At 45.8% G+C, this 23836-nt stretch overlaps 1 protein-coding gene across 1 annotated transcript in view; it reads left to right on the top strand.

The window, feature by feature from the left end:
* The window catches only part of CACNA1H (calcium voltage-gated channel subunit alpha1 H), a 174583-nt gene that overhangs the window by 141176 nt on the left and 9571 nt on the right, over nucleotides 1-23836 (top strand). Inside the window, exons 24-31 of the mRNA XM_080980107.1 lie at nucleotides 3609-3760; nucleotides 4562-4671; nucleotides 6701-6834; nucleotides 8022-8092; nucleotides 13659-13737; nucleotides 15823-15944; nucleotides 18441-18740; nucleotides 20093-20248. Coding sequence (XP_080836233.1) covers nucleotides 3609-3760; nucleotides 4562-4671; nucleotides 6701-6834; nucleotides 8022-8092; nucleotides 13659-13737; nucleotides 15823-15944; nucleotides 18441-18740; nucleotides 20093-20248 — 1124 coding nt within the window. The remainder of the gene's footprint in view (nucleotides 1-3608; nucleotides 3761-4561; nucleotides 4672-6700; nucleotides 6835-8021; nucleotides 8093-13658; nucleotides 13738-15822; nucleotides 15945-18440; nucleotides 18741-20092; nucleotides 20249-23836) is intronic.

Raw genomic sequence — 23836 nt, 5'->3', positions numbered from 1 at the left:
TTCCTGGGTGGGCTCCACATATTTTCCCACTGCCTGTTCAAAATTTCCCACTGCCTGTTCAAAATTTCTAATCGAATCAGCCATCAAATTCGTCTTCTCATGTAACTGTTCCAGTAGGGCATTTGTTTTATAGAAAGCACACAACAGAGCTTCTGAATACATTGTCCTGAAGGTCAGATGTCTATTCCCACGATTGTAATCTGTAACAGGTGCCAGCTCCCAGGAGTTGGTTACAGTTTCACAGTCTCCCTCTAGGGGGAAAACTTCTGTTTAATCTTTCTTTTAAAGACAAGTCTAGCAACAGAGTTTCCTTTTTTCAGATATTTTGCCAATATTTGTTCCTTTAAGGTGCGAAAGGAAACAATGGAATCACTGTGTTCCTCTTCTTTTAGCTATCTGTCAAAAGCGCTTGTTTCTGGTCAATGAGCTTCAAACGTTAGTCCTGACACCCTGCTCCAGGATCAGGACGGTGGAAAGTTACTTACTTTAAACTCACTTCTGCAGGTTTAAACAGTCCAGAAAAACTCCCCCTTCTTCTCCTGCTGCCGAAGGGGGGTTCAACAATTTTAAATGATGAAAGCCAATCCTTTAGAGGTGATTTTCTGAGCTCTAGTTTACGTTGTCTTTGCTTTATTCTGTCTACAAAGAAACGGAAGGCTGACTTCCTGTTTAGACCTTCCCGTTTCAGTACCAAATTGAAGTAAAATTTTTAAGTCCAATTCCTTTCTGCTCGCAAGTCCTTATTTAAAGTCCAATTGTTCAAAGTTTAAGTACTCACGGGTGCTTATTTTAGAAGCCAATTTGTCCCAGGAAAAAGGCAGCGCTCTTCGGCAACAGCTGTGCAGCTTCGCTCCACGGAAATAGCAGTTGACTCACAGCACCACGCCACTTCCCCCTCTTCGCTTCGGAGCCCGTTAGTGGGTTCCTTTGTGGGTTGGGGGGGCGCTAAGGGTGCCCGGCGAGTCACATGGTCACAGGCTTCATCCGCCTGTGATTTTTAAAAGGGTCCCCGCTTCGCTGTAGCGGAGAAGACCCGTTTCGCGCGGAGCTAATCCCTCCAATTCAGAGGGAGTCTGCCATTGCCGATGGCGCCACCCCGGAAGTCTTGCCATACCCAGAATTCCATTGACGGAAGTTCAGCAAAAGGGTCTCCAAAATGAGAAAGTTTGAGAGCCATCACTATAAATCAGGTATACAGCTCACAGGACTGGGCTTCAAGATTGTCCATATTTGGGCAGTACTCACAGTGATGATTCTTCCTTTATCTGGCTTTTGGAAACTGGTACATTAATAGAGTTCAGTCGTTGTCACCTGTCTTTGTTTCAGTCTTTGCATGATGCACAAGAAAAGCTATTTCTGCCATGTGGTCCTCCCCCATGGACAACTGCACTCCTGTTTTTACATAAACATCCAAAGCCTTGCTTTTGACATGGAGACCAGTAGGATTAGCCATGCTAGCAGCACACAGTCCGCCTGTCTGCTTTGAGCAGATTTATGAGACTCTCGCAAATAACGTTGAAAGCTAGAATCCACCCAGCCAGAAAAAGGAAAAAAAAACATTTGCTTTCTACTTTGCTTTCAGATTGCTTGGCTGGGAGAAACATGGGCGACCCTGGTCAAAAGACATCTGAAACGTCCTTTTTAGCCATCAAGAGAGGACTGGGGGAGATTAATAGCTGAAGGGTCACCAGCCAATCTGGTTTCCTTTTGATCTGATTATTTAAGCTGGTACATTCTGATCCGGTTGTCTTTTGCATCAGCAAAACAATCTGCAGCATTAACGTCAGCTGGAAAGCACTCAGAAGGTCAAGGGCCGGGGACCACAGCCGCAAGGGCAGCTCAAGGAGTTTGCTTGTTTCTTGAAAGAATCTTTACTTTTGCTCTTTAGCTGAAAATGTTCCCAGAAATGGTTTGCAGGTCATTTAAAAAAAATAAAAGATGGCAGTGCCTTCCTCCTGAAAAAAATAGATACAAAAGGAAATAGCAATGAAGAGGGAAGAGGAAAACAATAAACTCGGGCCCCAGTTCTTACAGTGGCCCAATTTGAGTTTTATGCCTCATTGTTTTTCTTTATATGTTTGGCTGCCTCTACATCTTCCAGCTCTCAAGATCCATAGTATTTCTTTATTATCAATAGCATTTAGATGCCACCCAATGGCAATGTTCTCTGGGCATCTTCCAGGCCATAATGGACATGGGTGGCTATTAAAAAGGATTGTAGAAAATCAGGAGAAGGCTATGGAGGCTATGCTCTGCCTCCATAGTCAGCAATGCTTCTGGAAACCACAGGAGGGGGAAGTTGTTCTTCCACTGCTTGTGGGGCATCTAGTCTCACATGGCGTCTAGTTGGCCACTGTGATGGCTTAGCTAGATGAGCCATTGGCCTGATACAGCAGGCTTTTCTTGAGTTCTTAATAAAAGCCACCAAGAAAAACCTAGTATTGATCATAAAATATGTTTTAAGCATACAAAGTGGAACATAAAGAATCCATTATATAAAAAAAAGATTCTGCATCAGAACATACATCCACAGAAAATTATGCTGCACCCCTGGTAGTAGTTCTCCTATGACTCAGAGGCACGTCTCGTATTCACCAGGAGACATGAATTCAGTATTGAAGTCCCAGCTCTGTGCAACTCCCTCCTGGCTGAGATCAAACAGGCCCCCTTCCCTGTTTTTGTTTTTGTTCTTGCACTTGATGAATACTTTTTTAATTTCAGCAGGCATTTTAAGTATTGTATTTACTCAAGTCAAATGCACCATCGAATCTAATGCACACCTTAATTTTCGCAACGTAATTTGGCCAAAAAAAGGTGAGCATTTGATACGAGTAAATGCAGTAAAAATAATAATCCTGATTTGGGACTTCAAAGTGCAGTACAGGGCTGTTTAAAAGCCCTTTTGCAAACAGGCCCGACCTCCAAAGATGCCCATGGGAAGCCCACAATCAGAACATGAGCACAATAGTACCCTTTTGCTCACAATCTCCCTCAGCTGAGATTCAAAGGAATTTTGCTTTCTGATCCTGGAGGTAGCATACAGCCATTGTGACTATTAGCTCTTGATAGTCTTATCCTTCATGAATCCAGCAAGGCAATTGCTATGTTTTTTAAAACAAAAACAAGAAAAACAGATGGGTCTGGGGATGGCTCAGTGTCTCTTCTTAAAACCAACACAAGAAGCAAACTTCACAAGAAGATCTGTGTTTTTATTTAAAAAAATAAAATAACAACACAGAAGAAAGATCTCAGAAGATGTCCACCAACCTTGACCAACCTGTGATTTTTGAACAGGGCAACCCTGAGACCTTCTCCCCCTATGCAATAATTCTGGAGTATGACAGAGATGTGCTTAATTTCTTTGTGGGTGGCGTAGTTCTCCAAAATATTTTGCTGTTCCTTGTGTCCCTTACATGGTGGGCTTGAGACATTCCGTTTCTCCCTGAAACTCTCAGCTGTATCCCCCTCAAAAAAAAAAAAAGGCATTTGAGTCATTGAATACACCCACCTGCAGGGAAATCATGTGGCTGTCCCTGCCAGCATGCCTTGCACCCCAAAATACAGAGGACAGCGCTAATGGCTGTGTATTCCATTGCCTCTTTCTGCAGAAGCCCAGCGGCGGCCATACTATGCTGATTACTCGCCTGCCCGGAAGTACATTCACATGCTCTGCACCAGTCACTACCTAGACCTTTTCATCACCTTCATCATCGGAGTCAATGTCATCACCATGTCAATGGAGCATTTCAACCAACCCAAGGTATGGACAACACACCTTTCTTTCTTTCTTTCTTTCTTTCTTTCTTTCTTTCTTTCTTTCTTTCTTCTCTCTCTCTCTTTCTTTCTTTCTTTCTTTCTTTCTTTCTTTCTTTCCTTTTAACTTTATAATTCTTCTGTTTCAAATTTCCCGCTTTTATACATTAACCAATACAACAATACATTGATCATTGACTACCCTGCCCTTCCATGGTTCCTTTTGGTTATCTTCCAATTACTCCATGTATTTTTTCCCTCTTTCTCATTTTATCTCTACTTCTTTTATACTGCTGGATTTACTGTAATCCTGCTAACGTTTTGACCTGTTTACAATAATTCTTCAAGGACAACATGCCTTTCTTGAGTGCTAGAGCACTTCCTTTGCATGCAGAAGATCCCAATTCCCAGGCTCTCTCGTTCAGCAAGTATTTCAGATAGCAAGGCTCTTTTAGTGGGTGCTTACTGCCAGTCAGAATACAAGAGGTTGTGGAGACCTTTTCAGCCTGAGGGTCACCTTACCTCCTGAGCAACCTTTCAGGGACCGCATGCCAGGGGTGCACAGAGCCAGAAGCAAAAGTGGGTGAATTTTACCTTTGTGCTGCAGGCACTGGCATGTGACTCCCTGGAAGGCTGCCCAGAAGAGAGTGAGAAAGCTTCCACACCCCCTGATTGACCCTAACATCTAGTTTGGCCTGTGCAGAATCGGGGGGGGGGAGCTGGACTGGTTGCCCATGTGCATTCTGTGTGTGGGAAGTTAAATATTGCAGGGAACACCTCCATAACACCTGCTTTTCATTCCTTGCAGTCACTGGATGAAGCACTGAAATACTGCAACTACGTCTTCACCATTGTCTTTGTGTTTGAAGCTGTGATGAAACTGGTAGCATTTGGGTTTCGGAGATTCTTCAAAGACAGGTTAGAAGCTCTATTCCATTCTAGACTGGAGGGGGGGAATGCCTAACATCAATTTACAAATGGCTGACATTGAATCTGCTCCCCCAAGGAATAGCCCCACTGATCCTCTGCGACCAGTTCCAGTCAGGCTGGCAAACAGCCGTCCTGAACACCCTTCAGAAACTGGGTTTTGCCCCTCAAGCCCTTCTAAGCCTGGGGTTGGGCCAGGCAAAAGCTACGGTCAGGCAAAGAATCATAGACACCGAGAGACAACAGGACTGCTCAAGGTGCCCCGACTATAAAATCGGAGAAATCGAGAGAAATATAGCCACACCGGCAGCATAGCTCTTCTTTCTCATATCTAAAAATGCAAGAAGGGCCTTTACACTTGCCAGAAGCTCAGCTCTGCCCTCACCAGTCCGGGAAGGAGCCTTTTAAAAGGTCCCATATGCTCAGAGACTTTGCGCCTGTTCATTGGGGGATATAGGAAGCTCAGATCACTTGTTCTTTAGATGGCCCTTTTATGAAGAGGCACGTAGTCAGACCATTGATCCCCTACTGGTGAGGCTCGCTGACCTCCCGGAAAAGCAAAAAAATCGACCTTTTCCTGTTAGGCAAAGATCAGAAGACAACCCAGATGGACGACAGATTCTGTGTACAGATCTGTAGGCGCAGACCATCTCCCGACTCAAACTAGTTTGTTAAGAAAATCCCCAAACTTGGTTCCATGGGTGACTCTGGGTCAGCTCTCTGCGGTAGTTTATCTTAAAGTTTTAAGTGTTTATAAATTTTAAATTTATTGTTGTACAGCGGTACCTCGGGTTAAGTACTTAATTCGTTCTAGAGGACCGTTCTTAACCTGAAATTGTTCTTAACCTGAATCACCACTTTAGCTAATGGGGCCTCCTGCTGCCGCCTTGCCGCCGGAGCATGATTTCTGTTCTCATCTTGAAGCAAAGTTCTTAACTCGAGGTACTACTTCTGAGTTAGCAGAGTCTGTAACCTCAAGCGTATGTAACCTGAAGTGTATGTAACCTGAGGTACCACTGCACATTGTTTTAATTGTTTGTTTTCCTTCTGTGACTGTACCCCCAAGTGTGTTTTATAAGCTGGTCTCCGACCGTAATAAATTATTTATCTATCTATCTATCTGGAGGGGGGAGCCCCACAACATTGCCTGTGGCCCAAATTGGGTACAGGTGGGAACAAATAGGGCAGTTTTGTTTGTTGGACGAGCATCAACTGGCACACATGAGTGCTTGAGCAAACAGCCAACCCACAGTCTTGGATTCAGTTTGGTTGACCCTTAATTTTAACAATATTATTAAATTATTTTTTATATCCCACACATCTAGCTGGATTGCCCCAGCCACTCTGGGCGGCTTCCAGCAAAATATAAAAACACATTAAAACATCAAACATTAAAAACTTCCCTGTACAACGGGGCTTGTTTCAGATGTCTCCTAAAAGTTGTATAGTTATTTATCTTCTTGACATCTGATGGAAGGGTTTCCGCAGGGCAGGTGCCACCACCAAGAAGGCCCTCTGCCTGGTTCCCTGTAACTTCACTTCTCGCAGTGAGGGAACCAGCAGAAGGCCCTCGGAGCTGGACCTCAGTGTCCGGGGCTGTAATTGTTGCTGATGAAGTCATAGAAACATAGAATCGTTGTGTTGAAAAGCACCTCAAGGTCATCTAAAGTCCACCCACTAGATGAAAAATGGGTATGCTTGTCTTACACCAGGAGTGGGCTGCTTGTCTATTTTTGTGTGGCCCTTGGGGTAATTTTGAAAGCTCCCTGTGGGCAATCAGTTTGGACCCTTGGCAAGAGTGACAGAGAGGAAGGGAGAGAGATGCCAGGGAAAAAAAAGAGATAGAAAGTGGTAATAGAAAGAGGCAGGAGGTATATATTTGTTTGCATCCATATTATATTGGCATACTTTCCTATTCTTCAAGGTGTTTGGTTTAAGACTAGAAATCTACCTTGCAGTTCTGCAAATCTCAACTCTTATTACCACCTGTTATTCTGCCTTCCCATGTCTACCCTCTTAGATGGAACCAACTGGACCTTGCCATTGTCCTGCTGTCAATCATGGGCATCACACTGGAGGAGATTGAGATGAACGCCGCGCTGCCCATCAACCCCACCATCATCCGCATCATGAGAGTGCTCAGAATTGCTAGAGGTAAATCTGGGGTCTGGTGAGGTGCTCCTGTGAGTATAGGAAGCCAGCCGGGGTCTGTTTACAGTGTAAGCCCTGCAGAGTTTAATGGGACTTATTCCCAGGTACGCGTGTATAGGATTGGAGCCTTCAGCCCGTACTGTCTACTCCAGGGTTAGGGCAGCTGTGGCCCTCCAGCTGTTGTTGCACTCTGACTCCCATCAGCCTCAGACAGAATATGGCGAGTGGTCTGGGATGTCTAACAGCTTCTGGAGGACTACCAGGGCTACTTGTCAGAGGAGAACCCTTTCTTCACGGAAAGGATGTGCTCTACCACCGAGCTCCCTAAAACTGGGATGGCAGATCCCAGATCACTCGCTATATTCTGTCTGGGACTGATGGGAGCTATAGACATCTCCTCAGTCAGAGGGTGTACCCCGGAGGCAGCTTTTCAGATGACTACTTTGCCTGACTGATAAACATGTCGCCCTGGGTAGGAAAATTATTATTATTATTATTATTATTATTATTATTATTATTATTATTTATACCCACTCTGGGTGGCTCCCAATCAAATGTTAAAAACAGTACAGCATTCAATATTAAAAACTTCCCTGAACAGGGCTGCCTTCAGGTGTCTTTTAAACATAGGATAGCTGCTTATTTCCTTGACATCTGAAGGGAGGGTGTTCCACAGGGTGGGCACCACTACCGAGAAGGCCCTCTGCCTGGTTCCCTGTAACCTCACTTCTCACAATGAGGGAACTGCCAGAAGGCCCTCGGCGCTGGATCTCAGTGTCCGGGCTGAACGATGGGGGTGGAGATGCTCCTTCAGGTATACTGGGTCAAGGCCGTTTAGGGCTTTCAAGGTCAGCACCAACACTTTGAAATAGCACAGCACTGACTACCAGCCCTGGCGTCCAAGGTGGTTCTCTCCCATCTGTTATTTCCTTGGACAAAATTAGCCTTCTTCACTTTTAGTGAAATTGTTAGGGAACTTAAAGTGAGCCCCGCTGGACCAAAGGCAGGGTATCTGGTCCAGCATCCCATCCCCAACAATGACCAGCTAGATATTCCCAGGTGCTTTACAAGCAGAGCATGAACACAGCAGGCCTGCACCATGGTTTGTCTAGGGCATCTTGTTCTTTAAGATACACTTGAAGAACAATGGAGGCTCCATTGTTTGTTGATCCCTTTGTTTTCCCTTCTAGTACTGAAGCTGCTCAAAATGGCCACAGGGATGCGGGCACTGCTGGACACAGTGGTCCAAGCCCTCCCGCAGGTAAGCCTGCCAGCACCAGAATGAACCGGCTTTGGGTTGTTGTTTTCTCTGGGAATGTGGGTTTGTGGGGTCTTTCCCCCCCCAAAAAAAGGGGGGGGGACCACCTGAACCGCATTTTCTAAAACTGTAGACCAGGAACTTCCATGAGAACAGAACCGGAAGGTTCTGCAGCGATTCCATAACAATGGGTTTAAATGCCACTATTGTGTAAAAATGCTGACCCAGAACCCTTTGGTCATTGTCATAGACTGGCTGGATGCAGATAAGTGGTGGGGTTTAGATTTAGAATATGAATAATGCACTGATAAAAAGAGACAGCATTACTCTCAGGTTTTTTGCATGTTCAGACCCGGAAACCTCCCCCCTAAATAAATTCACATTTGACTCAAATTTTGGTTTTGGTTTTTGGCAGAATTTAGTCCACAACTTTACAGAAAGTGACTGGTTGCATAGGCTCTGGTTCGACTAGCTCCCTGCCATGCAGGTAGCGTTGACCCAGGGCACCAGCATAGGTCAGCCAAGGGTGAACACCTGGCTAAGCGGAAAGCTGGGAACAGGCTAACTCCGCCACCCAAATGTCCCCCTGGACTCAGGCACGGGCACAACCCCCTCTCAGGGGTTGACCAAACCATCGAGTCCCTGGATTCCTTTAATGGAATACCCTTCACATAGGGATGGCGAGAGCATTCTCCCATCCCTATCACCTATCCACAACCTTACAAGTTGTGATAATTTGCTACGTGGCAGGCAAAACCCAAATGGCACCAGCCAATCAGCCAAGTGGGGAAAATTCCTGCCGTGCCCCTGTCCCAACGACAGACAACACACGACGGCATAGCAAGGTCAAGCGCGAAACCCTAAAAATAGGGAGAGGTGGGCGGGTTTTCTGAATGCACACGCCGAAAGAGGAAGCTCTGGGTCACATGTCCAGAGGAGGGCAACCAAAATGGTCAAAGGCCTGGAAACGATGCCTTATGAGGAACGGCTAAGGGAGCTGGGCATGTTTAGCCTGGAGAAGAGCAGGTTAAGGGGTGATATGATAGCCATGTTCAAATATATAAAAGGATGTCACATAGAGGAGGGAGAAAGGTTGTTTTCTGCTGCTCCAGAGAAGCGGACACGGAGCAATGGATCCAAACTACAAGAAAGCAGATTCCACCTAAACATTAGGAAGAACTCCCTGACAGTAAGAGCTGTTCGACAGTGGAATTTGCTGCCAAGGAATGTGGTGGACTCTCCTTCTTTGGAGGTCTTTAAGCAGAGGCTTGACAACCATATGTCAGGAGTGCTCTGATGGTGTTTCCTGCTTGGCAGGGGGTTGGACTCGATGGCCCTTGTGGTCTCTTCCAACTCTATGATTCTATGATTCTACGTGCATGGGCATAAATAGGTCCCTCGAACAATTTGGACTGCATCCCATTGGCCAGATTGCACCCAGCTTCGAGGGACCTACCAACTGGGTGTTGTGGCTGACCAATCGTACCCATCCACAAAATAGGTTTCCAGGTCTCAGAAAAGCCGCACTGGTTTTCATAGACGCCGAAAAGGCATTTGACAATGTTTCCTGGAACTTCCTAAAGAAGGTTTTGGAAAGGATGGGAATTGGCGAAAAATTTAGAAGAGGCATAGAAGCAATATACAAAGAACAGAAAGCAAAGCTGGTGATAAATAATAATACAACAGAATATTTTAACATTTATAAAGGGACCAGACAAGGTTGCCCCCTGTCCCCCTTATTATTTATTGTAATTTTGGAAGTACTTAATAAGAGACTGAGGGAGGCAACAGAAGTGAAAGGAATTAGAGTAGGAAAGAAGGAATTCAAAATTAAAGCCTTTGCCGACGATATTGTTCTGACTTTGGAAGATCCACAAGATAGTGTAAAAGAAGCATTACAAAAAATTGAGGAATTTGGAGAGGTGGCAGGTTTTAAGGTAAACAAGAATAAAACTAAAATGCTGGTTAAAAATCTAACTAAGGAAGAAACGAAAGATCTAGAACAAAAAGTGGAAATCAAGGTGGTGAAAAAAGTGAAATATTTGGGAGTGTGGATCACGGCAAAAAACATAAACCTATATAAAGATAATTATGAAGTTACATGGAAAAAAATAAAGAAAGATCTGGAAATATGGGGGAGGATGAAATTTTCCTTTTTAGGGAAGATAGCAGTGGTTAAAATGAACGTTTTGCCGAGGATGTTGTTTTTATTTCAAACTCTTCCAGTTATTAAAGGTTTAAAACAATGTAAAGAATGGCAGAGAACCCTGATGAAATTCATCTGGCAGGGGAAAAGACCAAGGATTAAACTGAAAATACTAACTGATAAAAAGGAAAGAGGAGGTTTTGCTCTCCCAGATCTGAGCCTATATTATGAAGCAGCGTGCCTACTTTGGCTAAAAGATTGGATAAAATTGGAGAACAGAGACCTACTGGATTTAGAAGGTTTCAATAATCGGTATGGGTGGCACGCATATCTCTGGTACGAGAAGGTGAAAGTCCACAGGGCTTTCTTAAACCACATTTTCAGGGGACCAATATATCAGGTCTGGGAAAGAAATAAGAACCTTCTCGAAAGAAAAACACCATGGTGGATTTCACCAGTAGAGGTCTTAACAATAAAAAAAAACAACATGGAAGGGAAGACAGCCACCTACGAAGATTTGGTAAGAAAATCAGAACAAGGGCTTAAACTTAAACCGTATGAGGAAATAAAGGATCAATTCACCGGTTGGCTACAATATCATCAGGTGAATGATATGTTAAAACAAGATAAAAGAAAAATGGGCTTTGAGGACAAGAAATCAAAATTTAATATAGAAATAATAGAAGGTAAAAACAAAACATTGTCTAAATTATATGACATATTACTGGAATGGCATACAAAAGACGAGGAAGTCAAAGAGGCAATGATTAAATGGGCAATTGACTTCGGTTATAACATCGAGTTTGAAAAGTGGTTGAAATTGTGGAATAGAGATATTAAATTTACGGCCTGTACGAGTTTGAGAGAAAATGTCTGGAAAATGCTCTATAGATGGTATCTTACGCCGGCAAAATTGGCTAAAATCTATAGATCAGAAAATAAGACATGCTGGAAATGTGGTGAAGTGGAGGGAGACCTCTACCATATGTGGTGGCAATGCAACAAGGTGAAGGTTTTTTGGGAAGCAATTTATAATGAACTTAAAAAAGTTTTTAAATATACTTTTCCCAAGAGACCTGAGGCCTTTTTGCTGGGAATAATGGGTAAGGAAATAAAAAATGAAGATAAAAAAATATTTCTCTATGCCACCACAGCCGCAAGAATTATGCTGGCACAAAACTGGAAAATAGAAACTATTCCTAACATAAGTGACTGGCAGGTCAAAATGATCAACTATGCCGAGCTAGATAGATTAACAGGCAGAATACGAGACCAAGACGACCAGAAATTTCAAAAAAATTGGAGTAAATTTTGGAAATATATTGGAACGGATATATAGGAGGAACTGGCGGTATTAGAAAAACTTTATCAGCTAATAACTATAAACTTTAATAAACTAACTACGCAATCCGAGATTTATTTGATACTTACCAAAAGGGTGAAGGGAAGTCAAAGGCTAAGGAGAGCCTAATGGTTATATTATTATTTTTTGTATGATTGTATGTTTTCTTTTTGTATAGTATGAAAATAGGATGAATAATTTATGTTAAAATGTTTATTTTTGTATCTGTTAGTTCTTTTTTCTTTTTTTTTTTGTACAAATTCTGAATAAAAATTTACTTGCAAAAAAAAAAAAAAATAGGTTTCCAGGTCTCACCACAATACATGCCCTCTTTAAGGGAGGACCCAATTTCTTTTTAAAAAAAAAATCTCTCTAAATGTCTTTCCCCTGCCCCCAAAAAACTGACTGAAATGTGTCCTCGAATTCTTGCAAGTACTTGGCGAGAGACATTTAAACCAATGAGGAGTCATGCTATTATAAGAGCTGTGCTTTTAGGAACAGCTTCATGTGAAGGTCTCACTGGACGCCTCTCTTCCTGGCTAGCTGCTGGAATGTTGCTAAGCTGCACCTGTTTCCAGGGACCCTGGTGTGGAGTTCACCCATCCCTAGTTTGGAAACGAGGGTGGAGCATATATTATCCCACCTGCCCTGACAACCGCTGCAGCTTAATATATGCAAATCAGATGGTATGTGTACTTTGCATCATTTAAGCTGGGTGCAGACTTTCTCAGGATTGAATTTTGATTCTTTTTTTTTATTCCCTCAAGCTCAGAATGCACATAGTTGTGCCCAAGGCAAATTTCACCCTGACTTTGCATACTCGGAGTCAGGAAGAAAATCATTCCACCCCCCTTATGTGCCATGTGCCACTGCTAAAGAGTCATATTTTCAAGCCAGCTCTCCGCCCATCTCTTCAGTTGATGGTTCCCAGTGGGAAGCCAGCCATTTGTGGCTTTCTGAAATGAGCCAGAAGGCAGAGGAGCAAGGGATGGTGATTATTTGTGATAGGATAATACCCACTTGCATAATTTTCCAGAGCCCCAGATGGCGGGCAGAACAGGAGCCGACTTGGGGATTATTTTCCCCACTGTAGGCCTGATTCTGGCAGCAAGGGGCCCCTTTTGCACATGCGTCCAGCAACCTGGGAGCCGCTTTGACATGTTACGGTCTCACATCTGCAGTAGGGACCCACATGGGAGCAGTCGATCCCATGCAACTGGAATCCTTTGCAAGGAGGGTGTAAAAAGTGCCGGGATGTCATGGACTGGTTGGACGTAGAGGAGTGGTGGCTGGGGAAACACCAAGGGAAGAAGGCTCAGAGCCCGGGGAGTGGTGGTGGGAAAACAATGAGTGGTCAGAGGGAAAACGGGGCAGACTGAGAGGAGAAAGTGTCGGAAGCTGGAGAGGTAACAGGACTTAGTGAGCTGGGAGAGTCTGTGGCAGAGAGAAGTCCAGAATCAGAGGCAGAAGCAGGAGAGGAAAGAGGGCAAGAGGCAGAGATGAGTCAGGCTAATGAAGAGTCACAAGTGTCTCCCCCTCCTGCTGCGACAAGTTCCCGTCCCCACTTGTCTCCCAGAACCAGAAAGGGCATGAAAAGGGTGGAGGAGAGGTTGTGTTATGAATTAAGTTCTCACCCTGGGCCAGCGGGGGGATACTGTAGATAGTTTTCACTCAGGTCCACATATGCAAATAAGGGATTGAAAGTGACGTTCAGTGATTGGATAGTTACAGAAAATGGTTACTGTTGCGTTCTAGTGGAGCTCTATATAAGCAGACTGGCTGAACCCTTGAGTTCAGTTCTGTTCTGGCCTGTGAATAAACAAGAGCTGTTTGAAGAATCGCTGTGTCGTCTGATATGCTCACCCACAACTTAACAGGTTGACTGCATGCAGACGCTGCAGTCTGGTTTGGAAAGAGAGTTTCCTTTCCTCATAACTACTGTGTGCGGGAGCAGAAAGTTCAGTGTGACCAAGAGACAGAAACACCAGAAAGACTGGCCTTTGATATGCAATGGTTCCTCTCTACTTGCACACACACACCCCCCACTTGCCTGACCCTTCTTTAACTGTCTTCTCTTCCAGGTAGGGAACCTCGGCCTACTCTTTATGCTCCTCTTTTTCATCTATGCTGCCCTGGGAGTGGAGTTGTTTGGAAAGTTAGGTGAGTTATTTCCCCTTCCTTCCCTATCTCTTCCTCTCCCTCTCTCTCTCCCTCTCTCTCTCCCTCCCTCCCTCCCTCCCTCCCTCCCTCCCTCGCTCCCATTTTCCCTATTTTGCTCTTGCTGACCATGTAGATGTGGCAATCTGACTGTCTAGAGTAGTTTTGCTCAACCTTGGGTCCCCTGATTTTGTTGGACTACAACACCCATCATCCCTAGCTAGCAGGACCAGTGGTCAAGGATAATGGGAGTTGTAGTCCAACAACATCTGGGGACCCAAGGCAGAAATTAGCTGATCTAAAGCAAGAATGGGGAACCTGTGGCTCTCTAGATATTGCTGGACCACAACTCCCACCATCCCTGGCCATTGGCTGTGCTGCTTGGGGCTGATGGGAGGTGGAGTCTGACAAATACCCTTTTTTTCAAGGAATGTGAATGAAAGTACACTGTGCTTAGATTTATTTTGTTTCATTGGGGTTTTTTGTTTTTGTTTTCTTGTGTGTTGTTGAAGTCCCTGTTGTCATTTTAATAAATAAAATGATTTTTAAAAAACAAATAAGGGTCTTGGGCTCCAAGGCAGGAAGCAGGGGAAGATAGCAGGAGATTTGGCAACAAGAGAGCAGGAACCTAAGGGAATGGGGTAACTGTGCCCCTGAAGGACCAGGTGCGCAGCCTGGGAGTCATTTTGGGCTCACAGCTGTCCATGGAGGCACAGGTCAATTCTGTGTCCAGGGCAGCTGACTACCAGCTCCATCTGGTACGCAGTCTGAGACCCTACCTGTGTGTGGACTGTCTTGCCAGAGTGGTGCATGCTCTGGTTATCTCCTGCTTGGACTACTGCAATCCCCTGTACGTGGGGCTACCTTTGAAGGTGACCCAGAAACTGCAACTAATCCAGAATGCGGTAGCTAGACTGGTGACTGGGATCGGCCACCGAGACCACATAACACCGGTCTTGAAAGACCTGCACTGGCTCCCAGTACATTTCCGAGCACAAGTCAAAGCGTTGGTGCTGACCTTTAAAGCCCTAAACGGCCTTGGCCAGTATACTTGAAGGAGCGTCTCCACTCCCATCATTCACTGAGGTCCAGCTCTGAGGGCCTTCTGGCGGTTCCCTCCCTGCGAGAAGCCAAGTTACAGGGAACCAGGCAGAGGGCCTTCTTGGTAGTGGTGCCCGCCCTGTGGAACGCCCTCCCACCAGATGTCAAAGAGAAAAACAAATACCAGACTTTCAGAAAACATCTGAAGGCAGCCCTGTTTAGGGAAGCTTTTAATGTTTAACAGCCTGACTCCCTCCTCTGGCAATCTGCACAGAATTTTGCTCAACGGTTGCCATCAATTTGATTTTAATTAATTTTTATAATGAAATGTTTTTAGAATGTTGGATTACTTGATTGTTGTTAGCCGCCCTGAGCCCGGCTTCGGCTGGGGAGGGCGGGATATAAATAAAATTTATTATTATTATTATTATTATTATTATTACTATTGTATTTTAATATTCTGATGGAAGCCGCCCAGAGTGGCTGGGGAAACCCAGCCAGATGGGCGGGGTATAAATAATAAATTATTATTATTATTAATGAGGTTGTGGCTCAGTGGTAGGACATCTGCTTTGCATGCAGAAGGTCCCCAGTTCACTCCCTGGCATCTCCAGGTAAGGCTGGAGATTGTCCCCTGCCTGAAACCCTGGACAGCTACTGCCAATCAGTGTAGACAATGTTGAGCTAGATGGAGCAATGGGTCTGGTTCAGTATAGCACAGCTTCCTATGCTCCCCATTGCAGAGACAAGGTGCTTAGACTGAGAAGCAAACTCTGTGGCTGGGACTTTATAGAGCTAGTAAGTCAGAATTGGCCTTTGGGGGTTACAGGGGATGGGGTGCTCAGGCAAGCTGGTCCTGCAGTCTAGAGGGTGCCCTAAATGCCAAGCTCATTCTTCCAGGTTTGCAATGAGGAGAGAGCTCTTGCCAGTACATCCTTTGTCTTTAAAACGCCACACAGAGTTAGCTTAGCTGGATGGAGCAACGGCAAACTTGTTCCAACACTCACATTCTGGCTCAGTTTTGTCTTCACTCCCTTTCCCTCGCAGATTGCAGTGAGGACAACCCTTGCGAAGGCTTGAGCCGGCATGCGACCTTCAACAACTTTGGCATGGCTTTCCTCACCCTCTTCAGGGTGTCGACGGGGGACAACTGGAACGGGATCATGAAGGTAAGGAAAAGCCCTCTGCGTTGTTTTTCTCCAACTGGTTCATTTCTGGGCACCACACTTTGACATCACCGTGAGAATCGGTTCAGGGTCACGACAGGATTCAGCCATTAGAGTTATCGTCACTTTTTCTCAATTTATGTACAGTGGTACCTAGGGTTAAGTACTTAATTTGTTCCGAAGGTCCGTTCTTAACCTGAAACTGTTCTTAACCTGAAGCACCACTTTAGCTAATGGGGCCTCCCGCTGCTGCCACGCCTCCGGAGCACGATTTCTGTTCTCATCCTGAATCAAAGTTCTTAACCTGAAGCACTATTTTTGGGTTAGTGGAGTCTGTAACCTGAAGCGTATGTAACCTGAGGTACCACTGTACATTCGTACCTCGGAAGTCAAATGGAATCCGTTCCAGAAGTCTGTTCGACTTCCAGAACGTTTGGAAACCAAAGTGCAGCTTCTGATTGGCTGCAGGAAGCTCCTCCAGCCAATTGGAAGCCGCGGAAGGCCCGTCGGACATTCGGCTTCCAAAAATAGTTCACAAACCGTAACAGTCACTTCCAGGTTTGCAGCATTCGGGAGCCAAAACGTTCGAGAACTAAGCTGTTTGAAAACCAAGGTACGACTGTACTGCTTACGTACCAAAATGGCTTCTGAGCGGCTTACAAGTACAAAACCAGTTTTAGAATCTGTGCCCAATATAACAATTCCACCAAAACATTAAACACATCCATAATTAAAATTTACAATAATTGCAAGAACATAAGAAGTGCCTACCGGATCAGGCCCATCTAGTTTAGTAAACTATTCTCACTGTGGCCAAGCAGGATCTGACCACAGTTTCCCCCTTCTGCAGTTTCCATCAACTGGTATTCAGAAGCACAACTTCCTTCAGCTGTGGAGGCAGAACATAGCAATCATGGCTAGTAGCCTGTTAAAGCAAGCCGGTCAAAAAGCATAGCAATTAAAGAAGCTAAAATAGAAATTAATATAATTAGATCAGGAAGCCATGCTTGCAGAAACCGGAGTCTCTTCAAGAGCCGACGGTATGCCAATACTGATGGGATGGCTCATATTTCTACAGGAAGGGCATTCTGTCTAAGGTGAGAAAGAAGTGAATGTATTGTTCCTGATTTAGTTTCATTGGCTCCCAGGTAGTTTTCAGTCCTGATTCAGAGTGCTGGTTGCATTGATCTTCTTCTTTGGCGATCACTCGTAGCCGAGTAAGATTGTCTTCCACAAACACGGTTTTAAAAGTGGGTCTGTAAGTGACTGTGGAGGCCGATTCTGGATCCACACATCCTTCCACCATGGGGACATAGGTTTCCAGGCAGGAGTTGATCATGGTGAGGGTTTGCCAAGCATGCCTTTTTCTTAGCGCATTTCTCCCTTTCATCCTGAATTCGAGCGTCTTCAAAGCCCATGACACCTTTGGTAAAGGCTGTTCTCCAATTGGAGCACTCACAGGCCAGTGTTTCCCAGTTGTCGGTGTTTACAGTGGTACCTCGGGTTAAGTACTTAATTCATTCTGGAGGTCCGTTCTTAACCTGAAACTGTTCTTAACCTGAAGCACCACTTTAGCTAATGGGGCCTCCTGCTGCTGCCGCACCGCCGGAGCACAATTTCTGTTCTCATCCTGAAGCAAAGTTCTTAACCTGAAGCACTATTTCTGGGTTAGCAGAGTCTGTAACCTGAAGAGTATGTAATCCGAGGTACCACTGTATACTACTTTTTTTCAGATTTGCCTTAAGAGAGTCTTTAAACCTCTTTTGTTGACCACCGCCATTACGCTTTCCATTTTTAAGTTGGGAATAGAGTAGTTGGTTTGGAAGACAATAATCAGGCATTGCACAACATGACCAGCCCAATGAAGTTGATGTTGAAGAATCATGGCTTCAATACTGGTGATCCTCGCTTCTTACAGTACACTGGCATTATCAGCCTTCACCAACCAGGAGTCTTCCAGATGTTCTGGACTACAACTTCTATCACCCCCAGCCAGCACTTGTTGTTCTTGTTGTTTAGTCGTTTAGTCATGTCTGACTCTTCCTGACCCCATGGACCAGAGCACGCCAGGCACTCCTGTCTTCCACTGCCTCCCACAGTTTGGTCAAACTCATGCTGGTAGCTTCGAGAACACTGTCCAACCATCTCATCCTCTGTCGTCCCCTTCTCCTTGTGCCCTCCATCTTTCCCAACATCAGGGTCTTTTCCAGGGAGTCTTCTCTTCTCATGAGGTGGCCAAAGTGTTGGAGTCTCAGCGTCAGGATCTGTCCTTCCAGTGAGCACTCAGGGCTGATTTCCTTCAGAATGGATAGGTTTGATCTTCTTGCAGTCCAAGAGACTCTCAAGAGTCTCCTCCAGCACCATAATTCAAAAGCATCCATTCTTCGGCAATCAGCCTTCTTTATGGTCCAGCTTTCACTTCCATATGAGGGGCCCGCCTTGGTTTGATGCAGCAAAACTGCCCTTACAGGATTTCCTTATGTCTTTGCCTTTCCCCAGGACACGCTCCGGGAATGCCACAGGGACGACAAGCACTGCCTCAGCTACCTGCCCATCATCTCCCCTGTTTACTTCGTCACCTTCGTCCTCATCGCCCAGTTCGTCCTGGTCAACGTGGTGGTGGCTGTCCTGATGAAGCACTTGGAGGAAAGCAACAAGGAGGCCAAGGAGGACGCCGAGATGGATGCTGAGATCGAGCTGGAGATGTCCAGGGGGGTCAACACTCCAGTCAGAGTCCCCAATGGCGGCCAGGGCACTTCTAAGCCAGGGTCGCCCCGCCTGCTGAAGCACCCTGCACTGGTAAAGCAAAAAATAGAACAACGGGCAAGATTTCTAAAAGCTCCTTCTAGAGCAGCAGTTCTCAACCTGTGGGTCCCCAGATGTTGTTGGACTACAACTCCCATCATCCCTGAGCTCTGGCCTTGCTAGCTAGGGATGATGGGCATTGTAGTCCAACAACATCTGGGGACTCACAGGTTGAGAACCACTGTTCTAGAGGGTGTGGGGAGTTGGAGGCTGGGCCTGGGGTAAGTTTGGAGCACAAATCAACTAGATCATTTCCACCTGCGACCCTGACCACCGTTCCTGGTTGTCATGATAGATTTATATCAATAACATTTGCCCACAGTGTCGTTTGTAAGAACACTGTGTTGTATTCAACTAATCTTCACCAATGGATGGATGGAGGTGAGGCAAGCAGTCCTGTCCCACCAGGCAACATCAGTGACATGGCCAATTGTTTTGGCTGCTGTTTTCAGCCAGAAGCTGTAAGCGAAAAGTGTTTGTCACACTTCAGTGTGACGCCTCTCCCCCAGGGATCACAGTTTTGACCACTGCATAAGTTTTTAGGGTTTTGTTTGAGGAGTCCCAGCAGAACCAACCCAGGATGGGAAATGCGATTCATTGATGACACTCATAATCAATCAACTGGGAAGCTTTCCTGGGCGAGCACCACTGAAATTCATTTTCTTTATTCATTACCATTTTTCAGTTCCATTCCTCCCCCAGAAGTTGTGTACCTTGCTCCCTCTGTCCATCTAGTCTAGTCTCCCAACTGCCCCGTGAGGTAGTCTAGGTTGCGAGACAGTGACCGGCCCAAGGTCGGTCCTCTGGGGGTTGTGCCCAGCTCTCCCTGGTCCTAACCGCTACATTACACGAACTCTCATATGTGGGAGAGCGTTGTACCATGCCCCATATTGCAGACATGATCTGCCTGCCCCAACTCTGCTGCTCTTAATGGCTCTTTTGATAGCCCTGTTAGATTTCAGAAGTTCAGGAGCATGCAGTTCCCCTTGCCTGTTGTCTTCACAACATCCCTGTGAGGTAGGTTAGGCTGAGGGAGATTGACGGGCTTGGCATCCCCCAGTGAGCTTCATGGTTGAGTAAGGATTTGAACCCAGGGCTCCCCAGTCTTAGTCCAGTGCTCTGTCCACTAGGCACCACTGGCCCACGAAGCCTGACCAACGGCGAAGGGAGTCTGTCCCACAAAATTCACTTCCACTCTCTGGGCCACTGCCTGGAGAACTAAGTCGTGTTTCCCCCTCCCCAAGAGCACTGAAGTGTCCACCCCCCAACTTCTGGGGGCAGATGCTTGGAATTGCCTTTTCCCCACCTGCTGATGCCTTTTTGTCTCCTTAATTTTGTCCCCGAAGGAGGCTCTGAGCTGTGAGAGTGTCTCTCTAGCCATCCCAGACTTAGACCTGCTGGAGGGAGGGGAGGATCTCTTGATGGAGCCCGCGTCCTTCCACACTTCTCCTTACCGCCATCTCCTGACACCCTCCCACAATGCCCCAGGCGGAGAGGCGAAGGTGACTATTGTATGGAACTCGCTGTGGCTTCTGCATTCCTTTATTCCCATCGTGCTTCAGTGCTGTGCAGCTCAGCGGTGGTGTGATGGCGCCATTGTCCTCTCTCTGTGGCTTCGCAGCTAGAAACAGTTTGCGCTGCCGCCTCGTGTCTTTCCTTGATCGTTCCCCCCAACTTCCTTCCGTCCGTGACGGTTGTGCATACAACTCAGATGGGAAACGGAATTGGCACCGGTTAAGGGGGCATGTATGGGAAGGGCAAGTCACTTTATCTCTGTGTGTTAAGCACGGGCAAAACAATATCTATGGAAAACATTAGAATTATCTTACTTCAGGGGTCACCAACGTTTTTAGGCCTCTGGGCGTGCCATGGCAGACCCTCCAAGTGTCCCTGTTTTCTAGGATTTCTGATTTGATGCTGGAATACCCCACTTTTCCTTGAAGGTAAAGGTAAAGGGACCCCTGACCGTTAGGTCCAGTCGTGGCCGACTCTGGGGTTCATCTCGCTTTACTGGCCGAGGGAGCCGGTGTACAACTTCTGGGTCATGTGGCCAGCATGACTAAGCAGCTTCTGGCGAACCAGAGCAACACACGGAAACACCGTTTACCTTCCCGCCAGAGCAGTACCTATTTATCTACTTGCACTTTGATGTGCTTTCGCACTGCTAGGTTGGCAGGAGCAGGGACTGAGCAACGGGAGCTCACGCCGTCGCGGGGATTCGAACCACCAACCTTCTGATCGGCAAGCCCTAGGCTCTGTGGTTTAATCCACAGCGCCACCCGCATCCCCTCCCTTTTCCTTAGGAGGTCCCTATTTTCAGCAGAGAAATAATGGAGGGTATGGAGTTGTGCGACCCCTGAGCCAAGGAGAGAAGTAACTGTACAACCTTTAGAAGACATGTGAAAGCAGCCCTGTACAGTGGTACCTCTGGTAACAGATTTAATTCATTTTGGGGTGCCGTGCGCTCCTTCAGGTATACTGGACTAAGGCCGTTTAGGGCTTTAAAGGTCAGCACCAACACTTTGAATTGTGCTCGGAAACGTACTGGGAGCCAGTGTAGGTCTTTCAAGACCAGTGAAAGAGAAACAATGGCATATTTTGCATTAAAGCTTCCCATCCTAATCCTATTTTCTATGAAGTAAGTCTTACTGGGTTTTTTATGGGAGTTAAATGTTTTGACCAAGCATGTTTTGAACTGCAGCCCGATTTTAATTTCCAGTATGTGATTTGATTTAAAAAAAGAATTCACAGTGATTCAGCAAGGGAGGGGCAGGGTAGCAAGCTAGTCACTTGCCCCAACTCGCCTCCCTCCATATCCCTGTTTTGCAAGCAGGGCACGCAGGCGATGGTCACCCCAGGATCTAACAGTCTGAAGGAGACAGGCTCCAAAACATTTGGCAACCATAGCTAATCTGCCTGTGACAGATCTCTCCCCTGTGACTTTTAAATCTTTTTTTCCCCCAAAAAAAGCTATCCAAGCCAATAGCCATGACTAATCTTGCGGTAATGACTTCCATAATTTAATTATGCACTGTCCGAAGAGGTACTTCATTTTGTCTGCCCTGTACCTGTTGCCCATCAATGCTATTGGGCTCCTGTTAGTGGTTCTAGTAGGACAAAGAACATATTGCAATTTTATGAACCACCCGTACAGCCTAAATATTTCAGCCATTCCCTTTATGTAGGTTTGCTGCTTGCTCCAAGTATCATTTAAAAGGTTCATCACCTCTTCTATATGATCTAGAACATGGGTAGGCAAACTAAGTCCCGGAGGCCAGATCCGGCCCAATCACCTTCTAAATCTGGCCCGCGGGCGGTCCGGGAATCAGTGTGTTTTTACATGAGTAGAATGTGTCCTTTTCTTTAAAATGCATCTCTGGGTGATTTGTGGGGCCTGCCTGCTGTAAAGAGTAGAATGTGTGCTTTTATTTAAAATACATCTCTGGGTTATTTGTGGGGCACAGGAATTCGTTCAATTTTTTCCCCCTTCAAAATATAGTCCAGCCCCTCACAAGGTCTGAGGGACAGTGGACCAGCCCCCTGCTGGAAAAGTTTGCTGGCCCCTGATCTAGAACCCCAATTCCTTGTCATAGGTAGTCACACAGCAGCAGAAAGTGTGGAACCTCTTATGTACAAAATTCCATCTCTCTATTTCTCTCTCTCTCTCTCTCTCTCTCACACACACACAGGAGCGACTCAAGGTTTTTGCAAACCCTCAGGCAAGACACCTATGTAGGGGTCCTCAATACCAAGCAGAGGGCCTGTCTGTTCTCCAGAGAAAACAACCCGATGGATTAATTCTGCAGCCCCCTCCTCTGGTCTCTGAAACACCTTGAAGACCCTAGGTGGATCAGATCAAACATCAGTTTACGCCAGCATATCCACGTCAAGCACCTAGTCCTTATTCCTGCCCCTGCTTCCTTGCATGCTCACGGGAGGTGGGAAAGATCACTTGGGATGCAATGATTAGTCCAGAGAGAACTGTCCCAGGGTTCCCTCAAACCTGGCACCTGGTTCAAGATTCTTCAACTTCTTGGAAATGTTGGTTGCCATTGCCCAGGCCTCGATAAGAGCTTGCTGCCAGCTTACTTCTTCAGTTGTCAATCCACCCTCTCAAGAGATCTCCTAAGAATCTGGAGAGCAGCCAAGAAGTTGAACTAGATCTGGGACCAGGCAGCCCCTCCATCATCCATGAATGGCAAATAACCAGCCTTGCCACCACTGGCACTGGCATTGGGTAGGGCATGAACCGACCAAATTCGCCCTTCCCAAAGCAATGCATGACCGGACCCACAACTCCACTTTGAAATTCGCACTTCTCTGAAATTTGCAGTACAGTTCTCCAACTGAAGAATGTGTACCAAAATAAAATAGCCTATATTAGTGGAAATACCTTACACAAATGCATTTTACAGAGGAACATTGCTTGGGGGGGAAATGATTTCTTAGGCACAGCTACATGCAGAAATGTGTATATTTGGAGAAATTTGTGTGGTGCCTACACATTTTCATGCAGTTTAAAAGAAAAGAAAAAGCATTGCAAATGTGTGCAGCAGTTAGATGGACAACATTCAAGATTGGGAAAATGAGGAAATGGAACTGACAGATCCATTCATCTCTCTTGAGCTGTCTGCTCTCACAACTTTCTCTCATCGAGACATGCAGTTGGCAGGACCAAAAGAAAACCTTCTATTTCTCTCCTTTTAATGCCAGACTATAACACACACACACACACACACAATTTTTTGAGGAAGAGCAAAGAATGCTTGCTTTGAGGCAAGCCTCTCTCTGGTCTCCTTGAGCCTTGACCATCTGGAATGCAAGACTTGATTAGCTTAGGGAGAGAGAGAGAGAGAGAGAGAGAGAGAGAGAGAGAGAGAGAGAGAATGGGCAGGATATTGGCTAAGTGACAAGCAGAAATTGTCATTTGTGTCCTGAGACCACCAGAATGCTATGGACAGGCAACCAGGCTGAATCCCTGGGCAAGCAGCTTATTAACTTTGAAGAGGAAGCAGGGATGGAATTATCCTGTTAAGCCAAGAGAGATTTGAAAATCGGAAATAAGAACCTGCTTTTAGCGTGCAGAAAGA

This window comes from Podarcis pityusensis (assembly GCF_964106645.2).
Source record: "Podarcis pityusensis genome assembly, chromosome: 14".
Lineage (NCBI taxonomy): Eukaryota > Metazoa > Chordata > Lepidosauria > Squamata > Lacertidae > Podarcis > Podarcis pityusensis.
Note: the sequence above shows the minus strand (reverse complement) of the source record. Positions and strands in the feature narration are given on the sequence as shown.